Source organism: Mycothermus thermophilus (assembly GCF_041956435.1).
Source record: "Mycothermus thermophilus strain CBS 625.91 unplaced genomic scaffold VTJ04scaffold_3, whole genome shotgun sequence".
Classification (NCBI taxonomy): domain Eukaryota; kingdom Fungi; phylum Ascomycota; class Sordariomycetes; order Sordariales; family Chaetomiaceae; genus Mycothermus; species Mycothermus thermophilus.
The window spans coordinates 2,597,717-2,622,893 of NW_027191429.1; the positions used below are offsets into that span (position 1 = coordinate 2,597,717).

General features: G+C 55.7%; 13 protein-coding genes across 13 annotated transcripts; 5 read left to right on the plus strand and 8 right to left on the minus strand.

Annotated features, from left to right (window-relative positions):
- Positions 1 to 383: 383 nt before the first annotated feature.
- Positions 384 to 2,484, minus strand: VTJ04DRAFT_5068 (uncharacterized protein; the record flags this gene model as incomplete). The annotated part of the gene is made up of 5 exons (XM_069363143.1): positions 384 to 891; positions 953 to 1,129; positions 1,206 to 1,431; positions 1,504 to 1,679; positions 1,745 to 2,484. 5 exons carry the CDS (start codon positions 2,482 to 2,484, stop codon positions 384 to 386), a joined length of 1,827 nt encoding a protein of 608 aa, XP_069220019.1.
- A 714-nt stretch (positions 2,485 to 3,198) lies between these two features.
- Positions 3,199 to 4,368, minus strand: VTJ04DRAFT_5069 (uncharacterized protein; the record flags this gene model as incomplete). Its single annotated transcript, XM_069363144.1, has 3 exons — positions 3,199 to 3,579; positions 3,689 to 4,215; positions 4,302 to 4,368. 3 exons carry the CDS (start codon positions 4,366 to 4,368, stop codon positions 3,199 to 3,201), a joined length of 975 nt encoding a protein of 324 aa, XP_069220020.1.
- Positions 4,369 to 4,725: 357 nt separating this feature from the next.
- Positions 4,726 to 5,646, plus strand: VTJ04DRAFT_5070 (uncharacterized protein; the record flags this gene model as incomplete). The annotated part of the gene is made up of 2 exons (XM_069363146.1): positions 4,726 to 4,767; positions 5,461 to 5,646. 2 exons carry the CDS (start codon positions 4,726 to 4,728, stop codon positions 5,644 to 5,646), a joined length of 228 nt encoding a protein of 75 aa, XP_069220021.1.
- A 46-nt stretch (positions 5,647 to 5,692) lies between these two features.
- VTJ04DRAFT_5071 (uncharacterized protein) lies at positions 5,693 to 7,106 on the minus strand (the record flags this gene model as incomplete). Its single annotated transcript, XM_069363147.1, has 2 exons — positions 5,693 to 6,346; positions 6,417 to 7,106. 2 exons carry the CDS (start codon positions 7,104 to 7,106, stop codon positions 5,693 to 5,695), a joined length of 1,344 nt encoding a protein of 447 aa, XP_069220022.1.
- Positions 7,107 to 7,132: 26 nt separating this feature from the next.
- VTJ04DRAFT_5072 (uncharacterized protein) lies at positions 7,133 to 7,539 on the minus strand (the record flags this gene model as incomplete). Its single annotated transcript, XM_069363148.1, has 2 exons — positions 7,133 to 7,338; positions 7,416 to 7,539. 2 exons carry the CDS (start codon positions 7,537 to 7,539, stop codon positions 7,133 to 7,135), a joined length of 330 nt encoding a protein of 109 aa, XP_069220023.1.
- An 878-nt stretch (positions 7,540 to 8,417) lies between these two features.
- VTJ04DRAFT_5073 (uncharacterized protein) lies at positions 8,418 to 8,681 on the plus strand (the record flags this gene model as incomplete). Its single annotated transcript, XM_069363149.1, has 1 exon — positions 8,418 to 8,681. The coding sequence occupies one exon, from the start codon at positions 8,418 to 8,420 to the stop codon at positions 8,679 to 8,681; it is 264 nt and encodes an 87-aa protein (XP_069220024.1).
- Positions 8,682 to 8,873: 192 nt separating this feature from the next.
- VTJ04DRAFT_5074 (uncharacterized protein) lies at positions 8,874 to 11,573 on the plus strand (the record flags this gene model as incomplete). The annotated part of the gene is made up of 1 exon (XM_069363150.1): positions 8,874 to 11,573. One exon carries the CDS (start codon positions 8,874 to 8,876, stop codon positions 11,571 to 11,573), a length of 2,700 nt encoding a protein of 899 aa, XP_069220025.1.
- Positions 11,574 to 12,298: 725 nt separating this feature from the next.
- VTJ04DRAFT_5075 (mitochondrial 37S ribosomal protein bS21m) lies at positions 12,299 to 13,129 on the minus strand (the record flags this gene model as incomplete). The annotated part of the gene is made up of 1 exon (XM_069363151.1): positions 12,299 to 13,129. The coding sequence occupies one exon, from the start codon at positions 13,127 to 13,129 to the stop codon at positions 12,299 to 12,301; it is 831 nt and encodes a 276-aa protein (XP_069220026.1).
- Positions 13,130 to 13,740: 611 nt separating this feature from the next.
- VTJ04DRAFT_5076 (uncharacterized protein) lies at positions 13,741 to 16,127 on the plus strand (the record flags this gene model as incomplete). The annotated part of the gene is made up of 3 exons (XM_069363152.1): positions 13,741 to 13,762; positions 13,817 to 13,897; positions 13,957 to 16,127. The coding sequence occupies 3 exons, from the start codon at positions 13,741 to 13,743 to the stop codon at positions 16,125 to 16,127; spliced, it is 2,274 nt and encodes a 757-aa protein (XP_069220027.1).
- Positions 16,128 to 16,583: 456 nt separating this feature from the next.
- On the minus strand, positions 16,584 to 17,116 carry VTJ04DRAFT_5077 (uncharacterized protein; the record flags this gene model as incomplete). The annotated part of the gene is made up of 2 exons (XM_069363153.1): positions 16,584 to 17,004; positions 17,097 to 17,116. 2 exons carry the CDS (start codon positions 17,114 to 17,116, stop codon positions 16,584 to 16,586), a joined length of 441 nt encoding a protein of 146 aa, XP_069220028.1.
- Positions 17,117 to 17,616: 500 nt separating this feature from the next.
- Positions 17,617 to 18,878, minus strand: VTJ04DRAFT_5078 (uncharacterized protein; the record flags this gene model as incomplete). The annotated part of the gene is made up of 2 exons (XM_069363154.1): positions 17,617 to 17,697; positions 18,543 to 18,878. The coding sequence occupies 2 exons, from the start codon at positions 18,876 to 18,878 to the stop codon at positions 17,617 to 17,619; spliced, it is 417 nt and encodes a 138-aa protein (XP_069220029.1).
- A 2,883-nt stretch (positions 18,879 to 21,761) lies between these two features.
- Positions 21,762 to 24,037, plus strand: VTJ04DRAFT_5079 (uncharacterized protein; the record flags this gene model as incomplete). Its single annotated transcript, XM_069363155.1, has 6 exons — positions 21,762 to 22,442; positions 22,544 to 22,655; positions 22,778 to 23,133; positions 23,207 to 23,313; positions 23,380 to 23,599; positions 23,684 to 24,037. The coding sequence occupies 6 exons, from the start codon at positions 21,762 to 21,764 to the stop codon at positions 24,035 to 24,037; spliced, it is 1,830 nt and encodes a 609-aa protein (XP_069220030.1).
- A 317-nt stretch (positions 24,038 to 24,354) lies between these two features.
- VTJ04DRAFT_5080 (uncharacterized protein) lies at positions 24,355 to 24,807 on the minus strand (the record flags this gene model as incomplete). The annotated part of the gene is made up of 1 exon (XM_069363157.1): positions 24,355 to 24,807. One exon carries the CDS (start codon positions 24,805 to 24,807, stop codon positions 24,355 to 24,357), a length of 453 nt encoding a protein of 150 aa, XP_069220031.1.
- Positions 24,808 to 25,177: the final 370 nt, after the last annotated feature.

Below are 25,177 nucleotides of genomic sequence, written 5' to 3' on the forward strand. Positions count from 1 at the left end.
TTTGGATCTTGACATCCCTAGTGAGTATCCCAGAATCACACATAAGGCGACATCCTTGCACGATCCGCGCTGACATCGTGTCAGGCAGACAGTTCCACAGGATACTACTGTTCAACAGGAACGACACAATATTCATCATAACCTTACGGCCTGGGGTTTCTGGCCGAGGCCTGGAGAATACCTAGATAAACTCGGCTTACCCACCTCTTCCTGACCACCTCGGCAAATACTTTGGATTTTTGGTTTACCTAGTTTTGTTTACTTGCTACCCTCTGCTCGAGGCGACTGATTTGAGGAAGTATTAATACTGCACAATACCTAGGTGGGTAGGTATCCAGGTTTTCTAGTCATGAGGGATGCAACGCCTCACGAACATATCGTCCTCACTCATCACCATCCTCACCGTCCTCCTCACCACCCTCTTCACCATTCTCCCCGTCTCCCTCCTCCTCACCACCCTCACCGTCCTCTCCACCTTCTCCGTCACACTCTTCACCACCTTCCTCACCCTCCTCCCCATCACTCTCCTCCTCCTCCTCCCCACAAACCCTCCTCGCCCCCGCAACCTCCTCCACCTCCTCCTCACTCACCAAACACTCCCCCTCCCCGTCCTCCTCAAACTCCACCAACCCCAATACCGCGCCCGCCGTCTTCTGCACAACCTCAGCGACCTTCTCCGTCGGAATCAGCGTATACGGATACCCGATCTCGCAGACGCCCATGGCCGCCTCGGGCGCGTCGTTGTACCGTCCGCCCAGATCGCTGTCAAGCACCGTGGCGTAGCCCAGCTCGCTCGAGTCGCGGCTCGTGATGGGCACGTTGACGTTGCGGAATACGGTGTTTTGCACGAGCATCTTGGCGCCCATGCGGGAGTTGATGGCGGAGGCCATTCTGTTTTGGGTTGGTCAGTTGGGTTGAGCGGGGGAGGAGAGGGAGAGGGGGGAGGACATACCCTGTATAGTAGGAGTTGTAGACGTGGCCAGTGCCGTAGCGGAACAGAGGGCCGCGCGAGTTGATATTGTACCAGTAGTTGTTGGCGTAGGTGATGTGCAGCTTGCCGACGTCCTCGGCGTGGTTGTTGTCGTTGTGCCCGGCGAGGGAGCCCTTCCAGTGGTCGTGGAAGTAGGTGCTGGAGGGGACAGTTAGTTTAGGTCACGGAAAACACACAGGTAGGGGGCATGGCATCGCTCGAAGGGGTGGCGTACTGAGAGATGGTGATAAAGTCCGCCCCGTGGGACGCGTCCACCAGCCCATCGTGCTTGTCCTTGTCGACAGCCAGAGTCGAAAAGAACTCGCAGTGGTCGACCCAGACGTTGGTGCTGGCGTCGATGGTGAGGCCGTCGCCGTTGGCCGCCTCGACGAAGGAGGAGACGATGTTGCGCAGGATGAGGTTGCGCTGGTTTTTGAAGGTGAGGCCGATTCCCACGAAGCCTGCGGTTCCGGATATCAGGCTCAACTCTCATCTTAACAGGGTGTTGTTGTTGATCTTCCTGGGGTACTCACCGGAGCCCGGCAGGCCGATAATGGTCTTGTTACTCCCGACCTTGATCTTGGTGTTGCCGGTGATGGTGCCGTTGACGACGACGATGACAGGCTCCGTGTTCTTCTCGCTAACAGCCGAGGAGAACTCGGACAGAGTCGACACTACGACCACCTTACCGCCAGCTCCGCCGGTCGTTCTGCGCAGCGCAACCTTGTCAATCCAGATTCTTCCATGGCCGGGCACTCTTTTGAGCGGACTCACCCCCCGTTGAGCGTGGCAAAGCCGATGTTGGCCACATCGGAGACGGACCCCTTGAACCGCCGTGGACCAGTCCCGGGCTCGGGGCATGTGGGACTAGCCGTTGGCGCTGATGTCGGCTCAGTGGTGGGTTCCTCAGATGTCGGCACAGCAGTGGGTTCCTCGGAAGTCGGAACAGCCGTGGTAGGTTCTTCGGACGTTGGCACAGTAGTCGGCTCCTCAGAAACCGGCATAGTCGTCGGCTCCTCAGACACTGGGGTAGTGGTTGGCTCCTCAGAAACCGGCGTAGTCGTTGGCTCCTCAGAAGCCGACGTAGTGGTAACAGGCTCCTCGGAAGTTGACGGCTCTTCAGACAGGGTCGATGTCTCAGGCTCCGTGAACGTGGTCGTCGGCGGTTCTTCAGTGGTGCTAATCTCAGTAGAAACTGTCGAAACAGACGTCGCGTCGGACTGCGTCGAGATCTCATTCTCTGCGGATGAGCTTGTCGATTCCGAAGCAGTGCTATCGGTCTCCTCGGGAGGAATCCATGACCCGGTAGGCTCAGCAGACGAGGTGCTGATGTATGAAAATATGTGCGTGATCACGGGAGTAGTAGTGCTGGGCTCTGGAGGGTCTGTAGTGATCGATGCTTCGCTTGACGGTGACGGCGTCTCAATCTCCGAGCATGATGGCCTCCATTTTGAGTAGCGCGCCGGGTGCGCGGCGGTTAGGACAAGTAGCGATGTGAAGGTGAGGAGCCTCATCGCGACAGCTGTTCAAGGGCGGGCTGAGCGAGCCGCCTGGTGAAGCGGGGGAAAGCGAAGGGCGATGACTGAACCATATTAAGGGATTGCTCGTGTTGGTCTCGATGCCTCTTTAATATGTTTAGTAGTAGTGGAGTGAGATCCTCCGTGGATTGATGGTTATGTCTCATCGACTCCACGTGCCATCACGTTCCTTTTCGCTTTCGGGTCAATACAATATAGGTATGTTTTGGGATACTTTACATAGGTGCGGTGGGATTAGCGAGTGAGATGACGGTGGTTCGCCGCCGGTTATTTAATCTAGACTCAGAGTCGAAGTTCGGGTCCATGGGTCCGGAATACCACCAACCCCTGGGCATCTGGGACGATACAACGATATGACCGGGGATGGACGGGATGGACAGAACGGCCGGGAAATCCCCCACAGTGGTATCGACTGATGGGCTAGAACCTGAAGCTTGTTGGTTCGGCGTTACATCTGTGACCCAAATTCCACCGTGCATGATTCCCTAGCAGCAATAATCAGTCTTCATGTCAGTCTCAGCAACACTCGAAGTTGACTCTAAAGAACCAACATCATTTAGTTGACAATTAAATACAAAGCCTCAAATCCGTAAGGTCATCCGAAAGAAAAACGTGGGTATTATCCAAATCCAAACCTAGATCCCTTCCCCTACACCGGAACGCCCAACTCCCTCCGAAATCCCAACCCAATTAAGCATACGCCGGCGGCTTGTCCTCCTCTGCTTCCCTCAACCTCCTCAACTTCGCCTCCCCATCCCGCCTATTCAGCCTCCTAATCTCGGACCACATCGCCACGGCCATCCACACCAGCCACAACACCCCGGCGACGACCGAGTAGGCGATGATCCACCGCGTCTCGGCCTCCGCGACCTGCAGACCCAGCCCGCCGTTGATAATGCCCAGAGTCACGCCGACGCGTCCAACAAACAGATGCGCCGAGGACCAGAACGTCCGACGGCCCAGGCGCTTGTACCCGCGATGGTGGAGGAAGCCAAAGATGGGCTGGAGGAGTAGCAGGGCGAAAACGACTATCCCGATGATGGGGTGATGGCGTGTCTTGGGGTAGAAAAACTACCGGGTGTCAGTTAGCAACCATCGCCAGGTACACATTTGCCACATTCTCAAGAACCCAACCACAACGAGGACGGATGGGATGGAATAGAATGATGGAAGCACTCACCAAATCCTTCCCCCTCGGCCCCCTCACCACACTCACCAACCAAATCCCCAACCCCGCCGCCGCAACCCACATCATCCACCCCACCACCTGCACCAGCACATGCACATGGAACCCATGCACGCTCTCCACCGCCCGTCTGACCTTGCTCACCGAGCTACTGACCACCACATCCCCGCGCTCCTTCGGCGTCCACAGGCGCAGCACGATACTTCCCAACGGGAACAACAACACCATCGCCAGCGACGCCAGCACGCCGTGCACCCTGCGGAAGTCGATCGCCTTGATGACCAAGTCGCGGGCGTCATCGCGGCGGCCGGAATAGTAGTAATCGGAGCGGTCGTGGAAGGAGAACCAAGGGTCGTCCTCCTCGTCGTCCGAGTCCCATTCCCAGTCTGAGTCGGAGTCGTAGCCATGGGAAGTACCGCCGCCGCCGCCGTAGTAGGTCTTTTTGCGGCCGCCGCCACCACTGCGACCGCCGCCGCTGCTGCCGTGGCCGCCGCCGCCGCCCTTGGCGGAGACGAAGGCGCCTTGGGCGAGTGAGTGTTAGTCAGGCGGGATCGTGCGAGATCCAAAACGGGGTGGGGGGGGGGCGGTTGGGAGGGGGGATGCTTACAGAGCCAGGCGAGGGTGAGGAGGAAGGTGAGGAGGTTGAAGTAGGAGTTTCGTATTAGGCGCGACATTGTGTGTTGGTTTTGTTTGTGTTAATTAGGAGTTTGCGAGGATGGGTGTTGTGAGTCCTCTCAAAGCTGTTTCTCCGCTTGAGAGATCAGAGATCAAGTCGAGGACGAAAGCCGGCTGTTTTTGTCTGGCAGAAGTAAGTCGCCAGCAAACAACTCCTCAATCCAAGGAGAGAAACACGCAAGAAACACGCAAGACTCGCCGACCTCGACGACGAGATGACGAGATGACGACGACGACAAGCTAAGTTAGGTAGGACAAGACGCAAGGTGAGATGGGGCTCACCGCATTATATCCAAATCCCAAGCCCACAACAAGTATGGATCTTGTGTCATGACCATCTACACCCTGCACAATGCATGCACCACGTCTCACCGTTACATTCCCCGTACCGGCGCCCAGTCAGCGACCATCGACACCCTCCGCACCGTCACACATCCGCCAACCAGACGCGATTCGGAGCCATCATAGGGCGTTGCAACGCAGATAGGAAGGGGGAGCTCGATGTGTTGGCCCTGTCTCCTACATACCATACTCCGACCAAGGAAATCCGAGTACTTCAGGATTACTGATCAGTAGAAACCTTACACAGCATTTACGAGTAAAATAAATCGCATCAATCTGCTGAACAAACAGGCCAGCGATCCCGTCAACTGAGACACAGCATACTTAGCGCACCATCCAGGACAGCTCGGAACCAAGGAATACAATGCGGGCGAGCGAGAGCCCGTGTGGCGGTCAGGGGAGTTGTTCAGGGAAGCGTGGGTGGCTTGCGGAAAGCCTCGTGTGGCTGGCGTCGGATTGGGGGCCGAAAATTGATGGGGTTTCCGGCCGCATAGGATTCCCGTTCAGGACATCCGCGTTGTGTTCAGTGAGATATGTGCTGTCGCATCTGCGATGAGGCCTCTATTTCATTTCGAGATGAATGAATGCCTCGAGGTAACGGCAGGTTGCCTCAGGTTGATGTTGTGTTCGTGATCGTAAAACTTGCCTTGTGAGGATGACTTTTTTTTTTGACCAGAAGTGGCGGTGACAACGGGGAGGCCGATCAAAACAAAGACAATCATCACGGGAAATCCAAACGAGCCAACTAGAATGCCATGTCAAACCAAAAATGCCTTGTCATAAAACTCTGTTTTCCCGAATACCAAAAGACTCAAAATTCATGCCGAATTAAAAAGTCAAGTAAGCCAAACCCAACCGTAGTCCAGTCGTCTTTTTACCCCTTTGTAACGGAATGGACCAAAACCAAGAAGCCGTTGCAAACCCAAAATCATTGAAAAGCCAAAGGTCCTCCAACCCCAACGGTCTACACTACTCATCTCCTCACAGAAGCATCCCTCCAAGCACGCTCAACACCACCGCCAACCCCGAAACCGCCACCGACGCCCCCGGCACGGCCGCAGCATTCTTATCTCCATCCTTGACCGGCCCCGTCTCGCCGTTCTCGCCGGTCGAAGCTTGGTCGGTAGCCCACTGCGAGCCGGGGCCCTTGAGGCCGGGGCCTTTGCCGGCGCCCGTCTCGAAGTACTTCTTGGCTCCCTCGGGGATGTCGGGCAGCGTGCCGGGCTCGACGTCCCAGTGCTCGTCCTTGGGCGGGCACTCGGACGCCTTGCTGGTGGGGTTGTAGCCGCCGTCGCCGTCCGGGGCGGGGTAGTCCTTGAGAGCCTTCTGGAAGGCCTCGAACTCGTCCAGCTCGACGCGCTTGCCGGTCTGGTCGATGCCGCCCTTGACGTCGCCGCCCTCGATCTTGACGATGCCGTAGCCGTTGGGCTCCAGGGAGTACTCGTACATGAGACCGCCCGAGTAGACGTGCGTCATGTTCTTGTGCATGAGCGACTCGAGCTCGCGGAAGTTGCGCTTGTTTTGGTTGCAGCCGTACTCCGAGAGGAAGAGAGGAAGGCCGTAGTTCTCGAAGGCCTTGACCTTTTGGTCCCAGCCCGAAGTGATGAAGTCACTCGTGCACCAGGAGTAATCATTCTGGGGAACGGGTTAGTGGGGGGATGTCTAAAGCATGTGGGGAAAGGTGGGTAGAGGGGTTTGAACGTACGAAAGCAAAGAAGTCGCTGCGCTCCTCATCGCTGCCGCAGTTGAAGTAGGCGGCGGTCTGCATGCGGTTGGTGGTGACATCGGCGGCCGAGTAGCCGACCAGGATGGGGCGGTAGCCGCGGGCCTTGATGTAGGCGCGCATGTCACGCGTGGTGGCCTTGACATACTTGGCGGAGCGGGTGGTGTTGAGGTGGTCGTGGATGACCTCGTTGCCCGAGAAGAAGGCCATGGTGTTGGGATACTTGGCAAAGGCGTCGATGGTGGCGAAGACGCTCTGCAGATACACGGCGTTGTAGGAGCCGTGGGGGTCGTCGCGGTTGATGGAGTACTTGGGGTTGTTGGCGTCGAGCATGACGTAGATGCCCTCGTCGGCCAGGGCGTTCATGCACTCGTCGTGGTCCTTGGAGTTGTCGGTCGAGTAGACGCGGATGACGTTGATGCCGAGCTTCTTGAACTTTTCAATGTCGGGCATGCACACCTTGGGGTCGGCCAGGGGATCGACGTTGCCCGAAGCGCCGCCGGGCTGGTAGTCGACACCGCGGACGTAGAAGCGCTTGTTGCCCTGGAAGAAGGCGTTGCCCTTGGCCGTGATGGGGACGACATCGGCACGCTTGGTCTTGGGACCAGCGGCAGGACCAGCGTGAACGGCGGACACGGCCGCCAGGGCTGAGAGGATAGCGGCGGATTTCATGGTGAGCGAGTGTCTATGGATCGTTACTAGCGTCTGTAATGGATGCTGGTCGAAGTGGTGAAAGCGCTAGAGGATCTAGATCGATCTGCACAAATATAAGTGACGCAACAAAACTGGCCACCTAGCGAATGGAGATGGCCTTCGTGGAAGAAGAATAAATCAAAATGAACAACAAGTCGATTGAGCGATTGACTCGAAGGACAAAAGGACAACACCAACGACCGACAGCTCGCTGTTGAGACAGCAAGAGGGGAATGCGGAGGAAAGGGATGCCAGCGCCAACGGTTCGAGATGCAGGCTTAAGAACACGGCATCTGGCCGTCATAGCCCCCTGGCGATCCGAAGACAGGTGGGCCCGATAGACCTGCTGGACCTGAGATTCGTGGAGCCAGGGGCGATTTTTGGGATTCTTGGGAGCGTTTGGCTGGTCCATCGGGGCCAATGGGGATCGTTTGGGGTTGCATCGCCACGGTGCCAACCCTCTTCAACCCTGCTTTGACCCTGGGCTTCCGTTCCTGGATCGCCGTCTTGCATCTGCCAAGGCCCTTCGTTTCCCTCGCCAAACCGACCAGAATCATGTTGCCAACTGCCGGGAGCCAATCGCCAGCACCGCCAGAGGATGGGAGATTGCCGCCAACACCGATTCCTGCTTGGCTGTTCGTGCCTTGATGTTGCATCCGCTCGTGTTCATGGCTTCGAGAAGGGGACGGGAAAGGGATGATGATATGCCAATGGATGCCAATGTCTTGTCTTTTCTCGTCTCCTTTTCTACTCTAGGTTTACACTGCTCGGCGTGTGAATGAACCAAGTGAACACTCTGCCAGGCGGTCTGCTCTGTGTTCTGGACTCCGGAGCGACGGGACGGAATCGTCCGAAGTGGGATCGTTGACCGCGGGAACTCCGGCATCAAGCAGCCAAGACGTACGATTTTTCGGGTTCCAAGGTCTGCTCCTGATGGAGCTGATGTGCATGTCTCAGGGCACGATGGTCTCAGTGGATGATGTCATGAAAGTTGGAGCAGTCTGTAATCTGGAATGTCAGAGCATGAGATGTCACCAAGGACAATCGGATAAGGTTGTAGTACTTGGAAATGGACAGGTACGATGGTGTTCTCCTGAGCAATGCAGACATTTATTTCTGGTGACACGGCGGCCGGGTTGTCATACGGAGTACTCCGTACCAAGTATGTATGTACATACATCCACTATTGCTGTGCGGCGTCAGCAACAGACACCCGACCCCACGGCTGCGTGTACTAGGTGAAGAGAGAGATACGTAAAGAGATCAAGGTGATAGCGGGGTAAGAATCTCATGTCGTCCATGAGCCATTGGACAGAGTGCAAGAAATCGGAAGCCCCTGAATCGGAGGACAATGGCCAACTCATGGACAACGTAGACGGCGTCGATTGGCGCTTCCTCGATGCGGACGTGTCCTGGACCTTGCAGCATTCCAAGGTTCTTGGCTCGGCCCGTGACGGCGCCGGTCTTGGCGCCGCGCACCGGTCACTGAATCCCCACAGGCGCATGTTTACAACGACCAGCACCCGTCTCGTCGCTGGAGCGCTGGAGCGCTGATGCAACCTGTTGTAACGCTGCACGAACACACAAGCCAGAGTCCACACCGCATCAGCTTTGCGCCAATCTCCCGACCAGTTTTCTTCCGTTCCTCCTGCCATCGCGCCCCAAAACCACCATCGCGTCTGTCGCAAACCCATCAATTCACCGTCCCATCATCCAGCGCCGTCAAGCGACCATGATACAGTCGCCATGGCATCCGCCGTCGCCATGTCAACTCCCATCCGCAACCCGTCTCTGCGCTCCCGCATCGGCGGTGTGAGCAGGCAGACCAAGCAGACGACAACAGCAACACAACACCATCAAGAACCGGCTCTCTCCTCCAGGCCAACAGCCCCGACAACAACGACGACGACGACGACAACAACAACAACCACCTCTTCCGCCTCCTCCTCGTCATCCATCCCCACCCCGACCAACCCCTCCAACATCTCCCTCTTCCTCACCACCCTCCACCTCCTCGACCTCGACCTGCACCCTTCCTATCCATCCGCCCTCCTCACCCCGGCCCTCTTCACGTCGCGCGACCCCAACCTGCACAAACCGCGCATCCAAGCCGTCGAATGGGCCCTGTACCACCTCTTCGCGCTCTACGACCCGGACGAGACCCGCGCGAAGCTGCAGCCTCTCTTCCCGCCCGCCGACCAGCGCCAGTCCATCGCCCTGCGCGACGCGCTGCTGAAATGCCTCGAGCAGGCGAAAAAGACGGGCGCGATCGGCCGCGAGGTGGTGGTTCGCAAGGGCATGCTGGACGAGTGCAAGGGCGAGAGGGTCGAGGAGGTGCTGGCCGCGTTTGCCGGCGCGGTGTTGAGGAAGGTGGTTTGGGAGAGGGAGAGGAGGGCTGCTGCTTCTGCTGCGCGCAGGAAAGATGGGAAGGCGGGGAGAAGGGCGCCGGTGCCGGCGCTGGCGTTGGCGCTGGATCCGGCGCCGGATAAGGCCAGGTTGGTGGCGCTGGCTTTGGCGCATCGCGTGTCGCTTGCGCGGGGGTTGGAGGGGAGAAAGGAGAAGGGGCGGAGATTTGAGGAATTTATGGATGTCTTGCGGGAGAAGGAGGAGGGGCTTTTGCGACGGAGGGAGGCGGCGAGGAGAGCCGTCGAGGCGGATAGGGAGCGCTTGGGTATTACGGATGCCCAAAGACGGGAGGTGTGGCGCGCATTGAGGAATAATTGGACGGGAAGCGAGAAGTGGATGGAGGCGCTCGTGTACGGCGATGCGCGAACGAAGCAGGATGGGCTTCTTACAACTCCGTATGACAGGGTTTGGAGACGCGTGCAAGCGGGGAGGTTGGCCGAGTTGGACGAGACGGCCTCGGTGAAGGGACTCATGGAGCAGCTGGATGGAAGGGTGCAAGAACAGCAGCAACAGCGGTTGGCCAGGTGGAAGGGTTTTCGAGAGCGCATGCTGGGTCATGCCGGGACAGAGGAGAAGGCAGCCAATCAGTCGCGCAACAAGAAAGGCATCGATCTCGGCTTCACTGCTCACTCGACGCTCCATCTCGGCCTGGCAAGCTCCAGCAAGCTGAAGAGCGTTAAACCGCCGTCCACCCCCGACACCCACTACGAAGCCTTGATCAACGGGCTGCGGTCGGATCTCGCACGTCTCAGCCCTGCCGCTCCGGTCGTCCCCGCTTTCTTCCGCAAGAGGAGACCGGCAGACGACCACGAGGAAGAAGATGCCGAGCCCGAAGTTATCTCGGAGCTGGACGAGCTGGAAGCAGAGGCAATGCCTCCGATCCGTCCATCACCCGCCCGTCGCGAACCAATCCCCGTCCCTGATGAGCAGCCCATCCTGCGCAAAGCCAAGTCCTTTTACGAAGACCCGGCGGTGCAAAACGAAGACGACGAAGCCCTCACCCCCTCGCGTCTCCGGAGGTCCCTCACCTCCGCCATCCCCCGCGGTCCGCAACCAAGCCAAAGACCTCAATCCCAGAACTTCTCATCAAAAACCACCGCCGCGACAGAAACCAAACCCCCGTCTCGCTCCAACCTCCCAGCCCCCAAATCCAGACCCCGGGCAAACACCCGCCGCCGCCAACCCTCCCCTCCAGCTCGGCCCCACCATGCTTACTCCCCGCCCTCTTCCCCGGACGACAAGGACAACTTCATGGACATTCAACCGTCCCCTCCCTCTCCCAGCACACCCAACAAGAACAACAACAACAACCGCCCGCCCTCCGCAGCATCGCCGTCCCCGCTGTCCAAGAAACCCCGCCACCGCCTCTCGCTGGCCGAGCGCACGATCCTCTCGCTGGCGCGGAGGACGTCGCAGGCCAGTTTGCGAGCGCAGGCGGAGGAGGACGGGTTGGTGTTTGGTGATGAGTTGGAGCCTGCTGCCGAAACAAGGAATGCTGGCGGTGATAGACCGTTGGGATCTGGATTTGGATGTGGTCTGGGGATTGGGAGGAGGTCGTCGAGGGTTGTCAGCGGGTCGTCGGTCGGGTTCCGAACTACCACCACCAACATGAACAAGAGCACATCTTGCGATGATGATGCTCTCGACCCCACCAACGCCAACGAGGACGATCACCCCAACTACAGCTACAACTACTCCCAACCAGACGACCTGCTCACCCGCACCCGCCGCTCGCTGGCGGCGGGCACCGAGGTCGCGCGGCAGCAGGTGCAGATTATGGAACGAGAGCGGCGCAGTTCGATGAGGCAGCAGCGCAAGAGCGGGTCGTTTTCGCGGAGGTTTGGCGATGATGATGATGACGAGTTTGGTTTTGATGAAGAGCAGGAGGAGGAGAAGGGGAGGACGGACACGACCCTGCAGTTGGCGGAGGAGTTGCTGAGTAAAGGACATGATCAGGACTATGAGGCGGTTTTTAAGAGCCGGCCCAAGATTAAGATGAGCCCGGTGGCGACGCCGGTGATGAGGGAGTTTTGGGATTAGGATGGGGATAGATTGGGTGCCTGAGGTTAGTTACTAGTCTTTTTTCTTGTGTCTATCGAGGTATAATAGGTTGTGTTACTGGCAGAGGAATGGAGGGGATGGGGGTAATGGTAAGTGGGTACCTTAAGGTGGAAAGGAGAGTCTCATGATGGGTATGATTGAACGTGAGAGCTATGACTTCCTGGTTGGTAGGATGGGAGGATGAGCCTCGTATAGGGTTATGGTAAGATGAGAATGAGTATGAGTGCGTATGAGAATGGTTGGGGTTTATGGTACTATGATGAAGATGGGTACGTATGAGACTAATGGAGTGCTATGATATGATGAGCATGAGTATGGGGATAATTCAGCGGATACCGGAAGTACGTACTGCTGGGACGAGTAATGAAGGAGGATGTGTCATGATACGCAGGGGCTTGACAAATGGAATGAGAAGAATGATGATAGACCACAGCTCAGGGGATCAGGATAGGCAGACGAGTCTTTGTACATAGATTGCTTTGCCCTTATGATACATACCACCATCACCATTCCGTGTGCTATATTCTCTGTCTTGCAGTCCATGTCTTCTCTCAACAACCGCCACCCAATCCGTGTTTTTTAATTTTCTTTCTATACCGTCTCCCATATCTACCTAGTACACATCCTGAAGCACCAAGTAGTACCTTGTAACAGCTATACTTGTACATGACAATATCCCTTCGTTTCCTCTCCTTTCCCCTCCATCACCACCCCTGCGCCTTTAACTCCACCACCCTCTTGATGGCCGAATAAAACCCATGCTTGAACCTCTTCCTCCACCTCTCCCTCAGGAGCCGCTTCCGCTTGAGGGCGGGCCGCTCGTGGAAGCGCTGGGCATAAAAGTCGTTGCGCACGCCGTTGTCGAGGACGGTGCGCTCGAGCAGGCGGAAGGCGCGGGCGACGTCGACGCGGCCCGTGACGGGGATGGTGCGGCCGGTGGGCGGGCGCAGGCGCAGCTCGGGCATCTTGGACTCGTCGAGCGCGTGGCGCTCGCGGAACTCGCCTTCGTCCCAGGTCGAGAGAGAGCCGTAGGGCGAGAGCGTGCGGTTCATGTCGCCGCTGATTTCGCTGGGCAGGTCCCAGTCGGTGATGCCCGTGGTGGTGGGGTTGTTGGTGGTGGAAGAAGACGGGGGAGAGGGGAAGATGGAGGAGGATGGGCCTTTGGGAGCGGTCCAGGGGGAGGAGAAGCCGGTGGTGCGCTTGCGGGCGGAGGAGGAGGCGTCGAGGGAGGCGGTACTCCGGATCGGAGGAGGGCGGGGTGGGAGGGGGACGCTGGCTAGTGGGCGGAGTTGGTTGAGGCGGTTTTGGGCGGGAGAAGTGGTGGTGGTAGTGGTTGGCGGGGTTGGAGGGTGGTTTGGTTGTGAGGGAGCAGCAGCGGCTGCGGCGGCACCAGATTGTTTGCTCGAGTCGGTGGTGAAGTGGCTGCGTGCGTGGATAGAGAGGGTGCATGCCAGCGAGGAGGAGGTCGGTGATATCCTCGACGACGCCGTGGCCGCGGAGCGGCACAGCGGGGTGACGACCTGTCGGAGAGCCATGATCTGAGACGGAGCAGTTCGGTTAATGACTGGATGATGTGGTATCAAATGGATTAAGTCTCGGACATACTCAATGGGTCATGGATGGCGCTCCGAGAGTTGTGGTCGTGGATCGTTCCGTGGGAGTGGTGGAGTGGTGTTGATGTCCAGTCTTGGGATCTTGATTTTCTGAAAGTCACGCTCGTCTGCGCTAAACCGAAAACGGTGGCGCCGAGAACTTTGGCTTGGCGGCGGTCGGATGGATCCGGGCTGAGCAGAAGTCCAATCACGTGACGCCAAGAGCTGGACAAGTGGATCCCCAGCTGGCGTCAGTTGGTCCGTGCGTTTGGAACCTTCAGCCTGTCAAGGTTCTGTCTTGGCCGAGCCAAGTCAACTTTTGTTGCTTGCCGCGACTTCATCGCATCGCGAATCTCTTCCACCAAAGTATAGAACTCCGCGACCGACCCAACTCAACGCTACCATCACAACATCGCAAAACTTCATTCATAACCCGTGATACTTTTGGCGACAACAAATATCTCACCTCGCGAGAATACCTGCAATCGGCGACAACAGGATCCCTCAATCAATTACTTCGACCAAGCCCGTTCCTACGTTCGCCGGCCGCCACCATGGCCTACAATCCATACGGAGGTTCGCTGCCCTACGGGTCCTACCCTCCAAGCCAATTCTCTTACATGTCTGCAGTGCCTCCAGGATATGGACCCCCTCCCGGGTACCCCGTCTATCCGGGCGCCGTGCCCGGCATGGCGCCGCCGCCGGGTTTGGGTATGTCACCTTCCCTTTATCACTTGCCGCTTTGCTTCCCTGCTAACTCACTTGTCCAGGTCCCCCGCCAGGCATGTCTTCTGCCCCAGGATTGGCACCGCCTCCCGGTGTTCAGCCGCCCATGAGTGCGACGCAAGCTAATCGACCAAGCGGCCTTCCTGCTTCCTTCCAACCCCCTCCGAACCTCCCCAACATCAACTTCAATGCTCCCGTCATCCGCCTCGGCGCCTCCATGAGCCAGTCAAAAACAGGCTCCTCAGCTACTAGCGACCGCAAAGACTCACACTCTACGTCCTCCGGCCGCCCTGGCCTGGGTTCCGATCGCACCGCCGACTCGTCGCGGCAACAAGCCAGGGACAGCGCTCACTCCCTGGTTCCACCGACCCCCGAGGAACGCCTGCGCACCATCTTTATTCACAAGATTCCCGAAGGTGTCGGTGGTGAAACGGGTATCCAGGCCCTGTTGAACACTGTCGGCAAGCTCAAGCGTTGGGACTCGGGCCAATCCCACCTTTCAGAGCACAAGGGGGCATTGTTTGGGTTCGCACAGTACGAAGACCCCGAATCGTTAGCTGCTGCAGTCGAGTTACTCAGAGACGTCGAGGTGCCCGTCAAGAAACAGACCCCGACCGAGACGCCGCCCGCTGACGAGAACGACACGTTCGAGGGCATCGAGAAGGAGAAGCTTAAAGTCGAAGTCGACCAAGCGACCCTCAAGTATCTCGAGTCCTGGAAGGAGGCACGCGCTGGTGACGAAGCCGCTGTTGCCGCCACCGAAGCCAAACTTGCTGAGGCTCGGGGTGCTTTGAAGAAGTTTGTCCGCGACCTTTTCTACCCGCCTCTCCAGACCAGCAAGGATGCCGATGGCGATACCAAGATGGCCGAGGGCGCCGCTGCCCTTGGCGAAAATGTTGAGGTTATCAACATCCCCCTTGCTCCAGAGGACGAGCTTGCCGATATTCCCCCCGAAATTCGCGCCACTGTGGCCGCCGAGATTGCCGCCTTCCGTGAGAGGAGTAACCGCCGCGATCTCGAGCGCCTGCGCCAGGAGGAGGAGTTTGAGGAGATGGAGCGCCAGCGGAACGGGGCACCACCGCGCCGGTCGCGCTTGGACTCGCCTCCTCCCAGCAGCTCCAACGCAGTTCCGGTGGGACCGCGCGGTGCGCCAAACAACGCTCCTTCAGGGCCTCGAGGCCAGAATTTTGTCAATGGAGGAACCACAAACGGCCAATCGTGGCCCGAAGATGACGACACCGATGCCGACGACGAAACGTTGTACCAGAGGGAACTCGATCGGCAACGCGCCGAGGAGGACAAACTATACGCCGAAGCCGAGCGCAAGTGGGTCAACCGCGAGCGGCAACGTGCCGCAGCGCTGGAACGCGAACGGGAGCGCGAGCGCGCCGAGACGGAAGGGTTTGCCCGTCGGCGCGAGGAGCAGCTCGAGCGCGACAGGACGTGGGACGACGACCGCGAAGCCTCGCGCAAGAGCCACCTCTACTACCGCGACCACGGCCAATGGATCCGCGAGCGCACCGCATTCCGCGCCGCCGAAGCCGCCCGCGACGACATGGACCGCCGCGCCGAAGAGGAGGAGCGCCGCCGTGCCGAAGCCGAGATGGAACATGCTCGCGACATGGCCGATTCCTTCCTCGAGCGCCAGGCCGAGGAGATGGAGCGTCGCCAGCCCGCCGTCCCGGCGGCTCCACAGCGCGTCACCATCTCCTTCGGCGCCGCGGCGCAGAGGGCTGCTCAGCGCACTGCCGCGCCTCGTCGCACCGTGGCCGAAGTGGAAGGTCTTTTGGACGACGAGGAGCAGGAGCAGACCACCAAGCGCCAGCTGGTGCCCATCAAGTTCGAGCCTATTACGGACACCAAGGCTATGACGGAGGAGGACATCCAGAAGGCGGTCCGCGCGCTGGCCCACGAGATTCCGGCCGACCGCGACGGCTTGTGGGCGTGGGAGGTCAAGTGGGATTATCTCGAGGAGTCCGTCATTCGCGAGAAGCTCCGGCCGTTTGTGGAGAAGAAGGTGGTGGAGTACCTCGGCGTGCAGGAGCAGTTCCTTGTGGATGTGGTGGAGGAACACTTGCGCAAGCACCAGCAGCCTGCCGAGCTGGTGGAGACGCTGGGCGAGGCTCTGGACGAGGACGCGGAGGATATGGTGAAGAAGTTGTGGAGGATGTTGATCTTCTTCACGGAGTGCGAGAAGAGGGGGTTGCCGGCGTGAGGGGAGAGGTGAGGGTTGGTCTTGCCGACCTGGCTTGGGGATCTATTATTTCACTGGCGTCTGTATGGAGTATGCATGCATGTATGTATGGGTCAAACTGTCTTGGAGTTGAGAAAACTATTCTTAATTTATTCGGCGTTTGCCAGGAGCCTGGACTCTGCTCGCAGGACAGTTATTTTGGTTGTCCATGCCCATCAACCAGGAGAGTGACAAGAGGACAGACATGATCATTTTGAAGTCGCAGCGGACATGAAGCTCTACTCCCATCAACAGATCAACAGCTCAATCCCCCGCATCATCTATTCCCGCTCAGTATGACCCTGCCCGAGTTTTGTCCAATCTGTAGCCCCTTGTTCTTGTTTCCAAGATGCATGAACTTAATCCTTCGTCCCGACCGGTTGTTCTGTTGCTGAGTGGTGTCATTCTCTGGGCCTTGGACGGGTTGGGCCGGAATATTCATATATCGCCGGCATTGTTGTAGACGGCCCCCGTGTTTTCTACCAGCTGGAACCCGCGGTTGAAATCCCCGAGATATTTGAGGTCGACGGGCAGAGAGGTTTGGTTTTGGATATGCTCCAGGAGAGCCGTGGCCTGCCGCTCCAGGTTTGATTGAAGGTTTGGGGCTTGGTCGTTGTCGCATGTTGAGCTCTCGTCGTTGTCGTCGTTGCCAAGCGGAGCGCCCACGTAGACGCCGCGATTGTCTACAATTTGGGTTCCTTGGTTGTGGCTCCCGAGGAGGGCCACGGTGTGATCATCAGAGCTTTGAACCTCCTCTGGTTTGTTTGGGTATAAGTCCGTGGCCACGGGGTCAGAGGGCGTGGCGCTTTTGGGATCTGGTGTTGGAGATGCTGAAGCTCGTTTCTTTGAAGTGTTGGCTCTGAAGGGGTTGTTAGCTGCTGGAAACAAGAGAGCAAGAGCTGGATATTAGGACTCGAGGAATGTCAGTAAGGGGCAGGTAATATCAAATACCGGTTCGGAAGCGTGTCCATCTTCGCTTTCTAAGAGACCAATTAACTCGACTCAAGTGTCTTATCTGCTGTTGCGGCAAGGGGCTCTGTGAACGAGAAGTCAGCGCGTGACAAGCATCGACAATGCATATATAGATATTAAGTGAGGTAGGGATTCCGAAGGATGGTCCTTACAGAGTGGCCGTGGCAAGGACGATTAAATGGCTCTTGGTCAGTTTCTTGGATGTGATACGAGCTTGTGAACACACCGGGAGGCTCTGAAGAACGGAACACTCTGACTGTCCTGGTATGAACAGAGCTCCAAAATACGAGCTTTAAATACGTGACAAGAGCTTCCCCTCTTCTGGGGGATCTGAGATTGCTGAAAATTGCGGCTCAAACCCCAGGGTTCCCTTGCGCCGCGAGCTCACCGAGGTGTCTCACCGCCTTCACGATCATTGGGTAGCAATACAGATAGTCTTCGAGTTTATGTGAGAGCCTCGTGGAAGGTGGCGTTTTGATAAGATTGATGAGGTGATGGTCTAGGCCTTGAAAATGCAGTTTTGGATCTGGTAACCGCAGCCTTGCTTTGGAGGATCCCGTCCGATGCCGTGCAGAGCCTCCTGAAGGATTGCCGTATTGCCATGTGGCATGCTTCACTGCACATCAAAAAAAGCGGTGGGAATGGATCCGGGAATACTCCTAAAGTCCCAAGAACTTGACACTCGTTGTGAATGATGACAAGGACAGAGGAGGAAGTGAGGGGGCCACGCATCAGGTTCCAGAACACGACTTTTAGACTCGCAGGACTTATAGATGCTTGAAATCTCTGGTCCTTCAGGTAGCGTTGAATAGGTCTGTGTTCTCCACTACTTTTTTTTTTTTTTTTTTTTTTTTCTACTCTTTTCATGACAAACATTATTATGAGCAACTGGTGACTGGTGAGGGAAAAGATACCGGATGTAAGAGCAGACGGCCTCCGCGCCGGGATCCACAGCACACCGGGGATCCACCCGGCCGAGGCTCCATGTCAAGTCTCGGTCCGACCCGGCGCCAAAGTCAATGCTCCGCCGCTGGTTTACATCGTATCGCCATAGATGGCCTACGGAGTTCTCCGCTGAGGTCCACAACAGCGATGGAGCATGGACAATCACACCTTAATTAATGTGAGAACGAACCTGGGAATGACCCAGAGACATGGCAAGCAAGGTACCTGGTAGTAAAGTCAAGCGGACATCGTATTGTGAGATGGTAGTGACCCAAATCTTCCCAATCTTGCTCATATGTCCCGTACTATCCCAATTAACCCCCGCCATCTCCATCTCTGATCCGTTTCCCCTGCTCACCCCTGTCGTCTCAACCGAGGATGCCGATGAGTCTCGCCCTCTTCATAATACCCCAGTCTTCTCCCATTCAGTGTGTCCACGATCCTGCTTACGTGGTACAATACACTCAACTTGATAATTACAGATTCCCTGTCGTAGTTTCTTCCTTCGAGGTTCCCTGCCTTGAAAAGGCCGGGTACGATGACAAGATCAACCACAGGCTCTGGGTCGCTGCCGGGAGGACTGAAATCCACAGGGAGCTCCATTGAGCTGCCGTCAAAGGTGAAGTTGCGGCCTGAGCCGCGTGGGTCGAAAGGATTCAGGACGACATGGAAGAATGCTCTGGACAGTCGCAGTGTGCGATCGATATTGACAGCTTGGAGGATGATGTCGAGCAGACGATGTGGGAACTCCTGGATATGTTCCGAAGTTAACGGGGGGGTCCTTCGCAGAACGAGGCGCTCCAGCTTGCTGCCCATTTCTCGACCCAAGTCCTCCGCAAATTGCCAAGAGTCGTGAAGCTTCAAGTCCGATATGAAGTGCGTTGTTTGGACACGCCACTGATGAAGCTTCGTGATGGCTCCGGAATCAAGATGGTCTCGGCTCATGATTTGATCTGTAGTGTGGCACGAGGTAGGCGCCGAGAGAATACATTATTAGTGAAAGGTGAAAAATCACCGGTATCAGGGATTGCCTTACCTTGGAGATCGTCGAACAGCCTGTAAAGTCTGTTGCCGGGCTCTGCTGCCCAACATTGAGAGGGTCCGTCAAAAATTACCTCGAAGAGCTCACGCCAGATCCATGCGCAAAACCACACAGCACACAGCCTAGGCACAGGCAGCATCAAGTTTGCGCAGGAGACATGATTGTACCCTTTGGTCTCTGATACCTCCTGGGCTTCAATGGGAGTGAGCACTGTTGGCAAGAACTCGTCGACAAACTGGCGGATGTTCCAAGAAAGGCTGTGCCAGTCATTCCGTATCATTTCGTCAGACACGGTTGGGATTTCAATGTGGTGTTCTGCTCGAATGGCTCGCAGTTCTTCCTCAAACTCGCTTGTTTGAGTCATGATCTCTTGGCGGAGATCGTTGATCTTGTTCCCAAGATTCGTCTTTTCTTGCTTGAGTATCTCGACGTTTCGCCGAAGGCCGGCTATCGTGTTCCTCTGTTTTGAGACCTCATGTTGGAGATTAGACTTGTCCGCTTGGAGCCTTTCTCTCTCGCCCTTCAAGGTTTCGATTATTTGCTTATACTCAGCGAGGGTGCCTTTCAAGGTCGTTATTTGGGTCTCTGGATCGGGCGGCAAACGCTTCCTGGACGCGGCCCCGGTATTCCGAACGAGACCCGTCGTCCTGGCCTGGCTTGGATGTCGATTGGATTCTGATTGCATCCCCAATACTGGGTGTAGTTTGTCCGCGACGCTTGTTTCCTTCAAGCCTTCGCTCTTCAGTGCGGTCTCTTCTGGTGGTCCTTGATTGTTTACCTCAACCTGGGTCTCCTCAACCTTCGGTCCGGCCTCGCTGACTGCGGGGTCATCCATTGCTGGGGATGGACCCTGGTCTTGCGGGGAGGCCAAATGTTGATACTGGGAGTCGTCCATTGTTTGTGAAGATCGCCAAGTTAGTGAATGAGAATAATACAGCAAATATTAAATTCTAAGGTGAGGGCACATGCCTCGATGCTGAGGTCTCGCGTCCAGGGACACAGCCGTTCAGCACACAGTGAAGAGGATACCGGTTACCGATTGTCCGTGTGAGAACTGGAAGAGAAAGGAAAGAGTGCATAGGTAGGAGACGGAGACACTGAAACACGATCAGCCATCGGTTGTGTGTATAATAATAATGATAAGAAAAGCCATTCCGCGACTTCTTTCCCAACATCTGACTAGCGACGATATTCAAAACTTCAGGTAAGGAAAGAAACAGATGTTCGACACGCGGAATACTGGAGAAATGGAGCCATATGGTCCTACTATGACACCTCACGACTCATTTAAAGGTGTTATGAGCTGTTCTCCCCTCCACCCAAACTCCATAATTTCTTCCTGTGAGCCTTCGGACTTCGTCATTTTGGATCATACCATCAACAGCACAACCCTGTGTCCAATGGTCTGAAGCAATGCTCCAGGAAGTAGTCTTGCATTTACCGTCTGAGTACTTCTCATTGACCGTAAGATCGTTAAGGATTGATTGGAGCTGTGGAGTTATTTTCTGGTCTATCGACGAGCGGGCTCTACTGCAAAGCCACAAGCTGAATCCCACCACCACCTGAGGGTAACACTACTCCGTAGGCACACGCACCCAGTCGGGAGCAGAACGAGACTGAGAGAGGAAAGGCGGGACGGCAAATCCATCTCTTCAGACTGGTCTAGCTAGGAATATCATACGGTACTTTCTGGCGTGGATGTGTCAGTCTACAACGATTCCATACAAAGGGACAAGTTTGAACCGGCGATAGCAGCACAAGGCTGCGAGAAGTAATGCAGGCCCGGGATGGCGAGGCTGTGAACATTGCCTGATATGCAGCTAATGAGAAGTGAGTAACCAGTGTTATCAATTTAAGCTAACCATGCATGTATCCGGACCTAGAATTGTACATTCATGCCCTTACAAAAGCATTCATAATTGATGGGATAGTAAACCACATCTTACCTAAGATTGTTTCATTCCCTGACGGTTCCTGCGAAGCAGAGATTTACCAGACAGCGATGTGATGTTGGAGATCCTCCATCTAAAGGTAACACTTCCAAATACCTGAGTTGTGGTCCGTTCAGTTTCTCGAAACACCAAGCTTAATGTGACTTTGTTCTCATCAATCAGTCTTCTAGGGAGGTTCCTTATTGAAGCGATTCTTGACTTGGACTGGAAAACTGGGAGTTCGTATTCCTCGGATTGGGACCCATCAGGCTGCAGTTGAGTCACCAACACCAGCTGTGATAGCACAACGTGAATCGTTAATCAACTTGTCACGCAAGCCATTTCTCAGCCGCATCAGATGTTTAAGAATGCATGGCACGTGGGGAGGGTTAGCTGATCCGTTTCGAGTCCACTCTCAGAGCGCACGATGATCGTCCAACCCAGATCCGCTAATGTGGAAGTTATGAGAACCGGGCCAGATTCCTGTGTCACTCCCCATCATAAAGAGGCCCGTCCTTCCTGAAGCAACCGTACACTTAGATGCCACCTTCGGGTGTGATTGTAGGCCAAACTGCTCCACGGCCCAGAAATCAATACATACTAATAGCCCCTGAATTCGTGACATTGACCATTTCTATTAATCAATTTTGGACGTGACCACTCTTTCTCATCTAGTATTCTGAAATTCGTCTGGCCGTGTCACTCCATCAACCTCTACACACAAACATGCCTCCTCCCAACAACGAAATCCCTGCTCCGAGACAGTCGCGGTCGGAGACAGGTGCCGCACAGCAGGGCGGCAACACCATCATTGTAGGAATTGACTTTGGCACTACGTATTCCGGCGTCGCTTTCACCTGGAGTAACAAGATCGACCAGATCGATGTCATCACCAGCTGGGAAGCCGACCTGCCCCAGAACTCGGATGAAGTCAAGGCCCCAACTGCTATCTCGTACAGCGGGGGCAAGGTTACCTGGGGATACGGTATCCCTGTGGAAGCTCAGGCCCTGCAGTGGTTCAAGCTCCTTCTCATCGACAGCAAGGACCTGAGCGACGAGGTTCGTGATTCCGTCAAGATCAAGCAAGCGCGAGATGCCATTAGGAAACAAAACAGAACCCCGATCTCCATCATTGCCGAATACCTTCGGCATCTTTGGGAGCACTGTCTGAAGCAAATCGGCACGTCTATCAGCAATAGCTTGGTCAGATACTCCAAGTTCCATGTTGTCATCACGGTTCCAGCTATTTGGCCCCAGTATGCGCGCTCACGCATGCGGGAGGCGGCACGGTATGCTGGGATTCTTGATGAACGCATCGGGGGCCCAACACAGCTCGACATCATCTCCGAGCCAGAGGCAGCAGCCCTGGCGACGCTCCGCGATATGAAGGATCGCTGTGATATTGAGGTAAATAAGCCCCACCGCCTGTAACCACTTATCAATTTGCTCTTATGTTCTTGAGTGCTTTTATTTCTTGGCTTTGATACTCATGCTGACCTTTGTCCTAGCCTGGCGATAGCTTTGTGGTCGTTGACTGCGGCGGTGGAACCGCTGATCTCATCAGTTACGAGGTAACCAGCACCTCGCCGATGGCTGTGAAAGAATGTGTTCAAGGAGATGGTAAGTTGGATCTATATGATGTCCTCCACGACGCCTGAGAATTTGCAATACCTCAATGACATATGTAACGTTCTAATATTGTGTCTGGCTTATTGTCGTATTACTAACAAGTCGAATTTTAGGTGGACTATTTGGCGCTGTCTTCGTCGATGAGGCATTCGTCAAGATCCTGAGCAAGAAGTTCGGCGAGAAGGCATGGAACCGGATGTCACCCCGAACACGCCAGCGTTTGATCAATGATGAGTGGGAACACGGAATCAAGCCTGCCTTTGATGGTCGTGATCGGACTTGGACCATCAACATGCCCACGGAGTGTCTGGATATCAGAGATCTTCAGAATGTGACACGTGGAGGAGGCAAGGTTGAGATTACAGCAGATGATGTCCGCACTGCCTTTGAGACAGTCATCGGAAATATTGGATCCCTGGTATCTGAGCAAATTGCCGGCGTCAAAGCCCGCAAGAACAAGCCTCCCAAGGTACGTTCAAGATACCTTACCGTTCTGGGCAGTTTGATAGCAGTTACTAACAACAGTGCCTTGCCCAACGTAGTATGTTATTTTGGTTGGAGGATTCGGCAGGTGCAAATACCTGCTCTCCTCCTTGGAGCGCTTTGTTGACGATGGGGTTGAGATCTTGCAGTCACGGGGCACTGGCCCGTATGTTTCTTTTCCCAATTCCCCCACCTTGGTGTAATGATGCTAATAAATATTTTCGGCAACCAGATGGACTGCAATATGCCGTGGAGCCGTTGTTCACGCTGCCAGCATGAGAGGCTTGGGATCTTTTACTGTTGATGTCGAGTCTCGCATCGCTCGTGCCAGCTATGGCATCAAAGTGCGCGAACAGTTCGACCCAGATTTGCACGATGTAAGAGACAAGATCTGGTATGAAGACCGCCAGCAATGGTATGCAGACAACCAAATGACCTGGACCCTGAAAGCGGTACGTCAATTTGAAGCATGGATTATTACTCTTGAATTTCGGGACACAACCCACAGAATAAAGTACTTACTGACTTGGTATTAGGGTGACCTCATGGTCACCAACGAACCTGTCCGTTTCCCATTACTCACCTTGTATCCGAAGTCAACGAGGAGGATCACGAATAAGGTGGTGGACCTCTACACCTGCCTCACATCGCCACCTCCGAAACGGTACGAAGCAGGGGTGGAAGAACTCCCGGTCTCCATCGAGTGGGATACCGAAATTGATGCGTCAACTCTCCCCATCTACGTCAACCCAAAGGGCCAAGAGTTCTACGAACTTCATTTCGAAGTCCTCATGCTGTGCGTTGGTGGCACTATTGAGTTCTCATGCTATTATAATGGAGAAAGACAGGGATCTGTCAATGTGGTGGCAGAACATACGGTCCAGTCATGATGTTTCAGTCCTTCGCAGAGGGTGGAGAGGTTGTGCTGCAGTAATAGCTGAGCTTTACATCATGGATTGCTCCCAGGACGACAAGAGAATGTCGCAGGGTGGACAAGTCATAATTCAATGTAAAACACGTTGTGATGACATATGAAAACACCTCACTCTCACTACCAGTCTTGTCGTACAGCCTCCGCGGCATAATAAATTTCTTTTCTCAGAGCACAACGGGTCTGACTTAACCTAGCATCTACCTCACTTCACACCAACCTCTCCTCCATCAAACCCCCCCCCCAACATCACCGCAATCCTTCTCCCAAACACCCCTACGGACACCCCTCCGGCTTCTCCGGCTCCGGCTGGCACCACTGCGCACAGCTGCCCATACGCTTTGTAATCATCCCCGACGCGATGATGCAGTACAGTTCGTCTTTGTAGCAGTACGGCTCCCATCCGCCAAACTCGGGTATCTCAGCACACGGATCCTTCTTGCAGCCCTCAGCATGCGGCGGCGGCGGTGGCGGGCAGACGGGCGGTGGCGGAGGGGGCTGGCACCAGTCCTCGCATCGGCCCATCTCTCGGGTAAACCACCCGTTGATGGTGCAATACAGCACGCCCTGGTAGCAGTACGGCTGCCATCCGGAATACTCGCGTATCCCGGCACAGGGCTCGGGGTTGCATGGCTTCGTCGGCGAGGATTGCGGCGTCGGGCCGGCGTTGAGGAGTGGGAAGATGATTGTTGAGACGGCGAGTTTGGATAACAGCGAATGAGCGAACATGTTGCTGGTATGACCAGGATATCGAGTTGAATTGACGTTGGGTTTTTTAGTTGTTTGTAAGGAGAGACCTAGGAGATGTTGAGAGGATTCATGGTCATGGGGTCGAGGAGCGCGATCTTCACATTCTTAAATACAATAGAGCCCTGGGTTTATGTGGACGACATGAAGATATCCGGGTTCAACAGCCGTCTACCGAGTCATTTAGTACATTGCCGAGCGTACTCCGTACTACCGTGGTAGGAGGCGAATGGATGCCGATGGCACGTTTATATTAACCTTAAAGACTGCCAACGTCATACATGACGACAGCTCATCCACGGGGCTTCCAGGCCACCTTCTACGCCCGGTTTACATGGGCTGTCCCTATGGT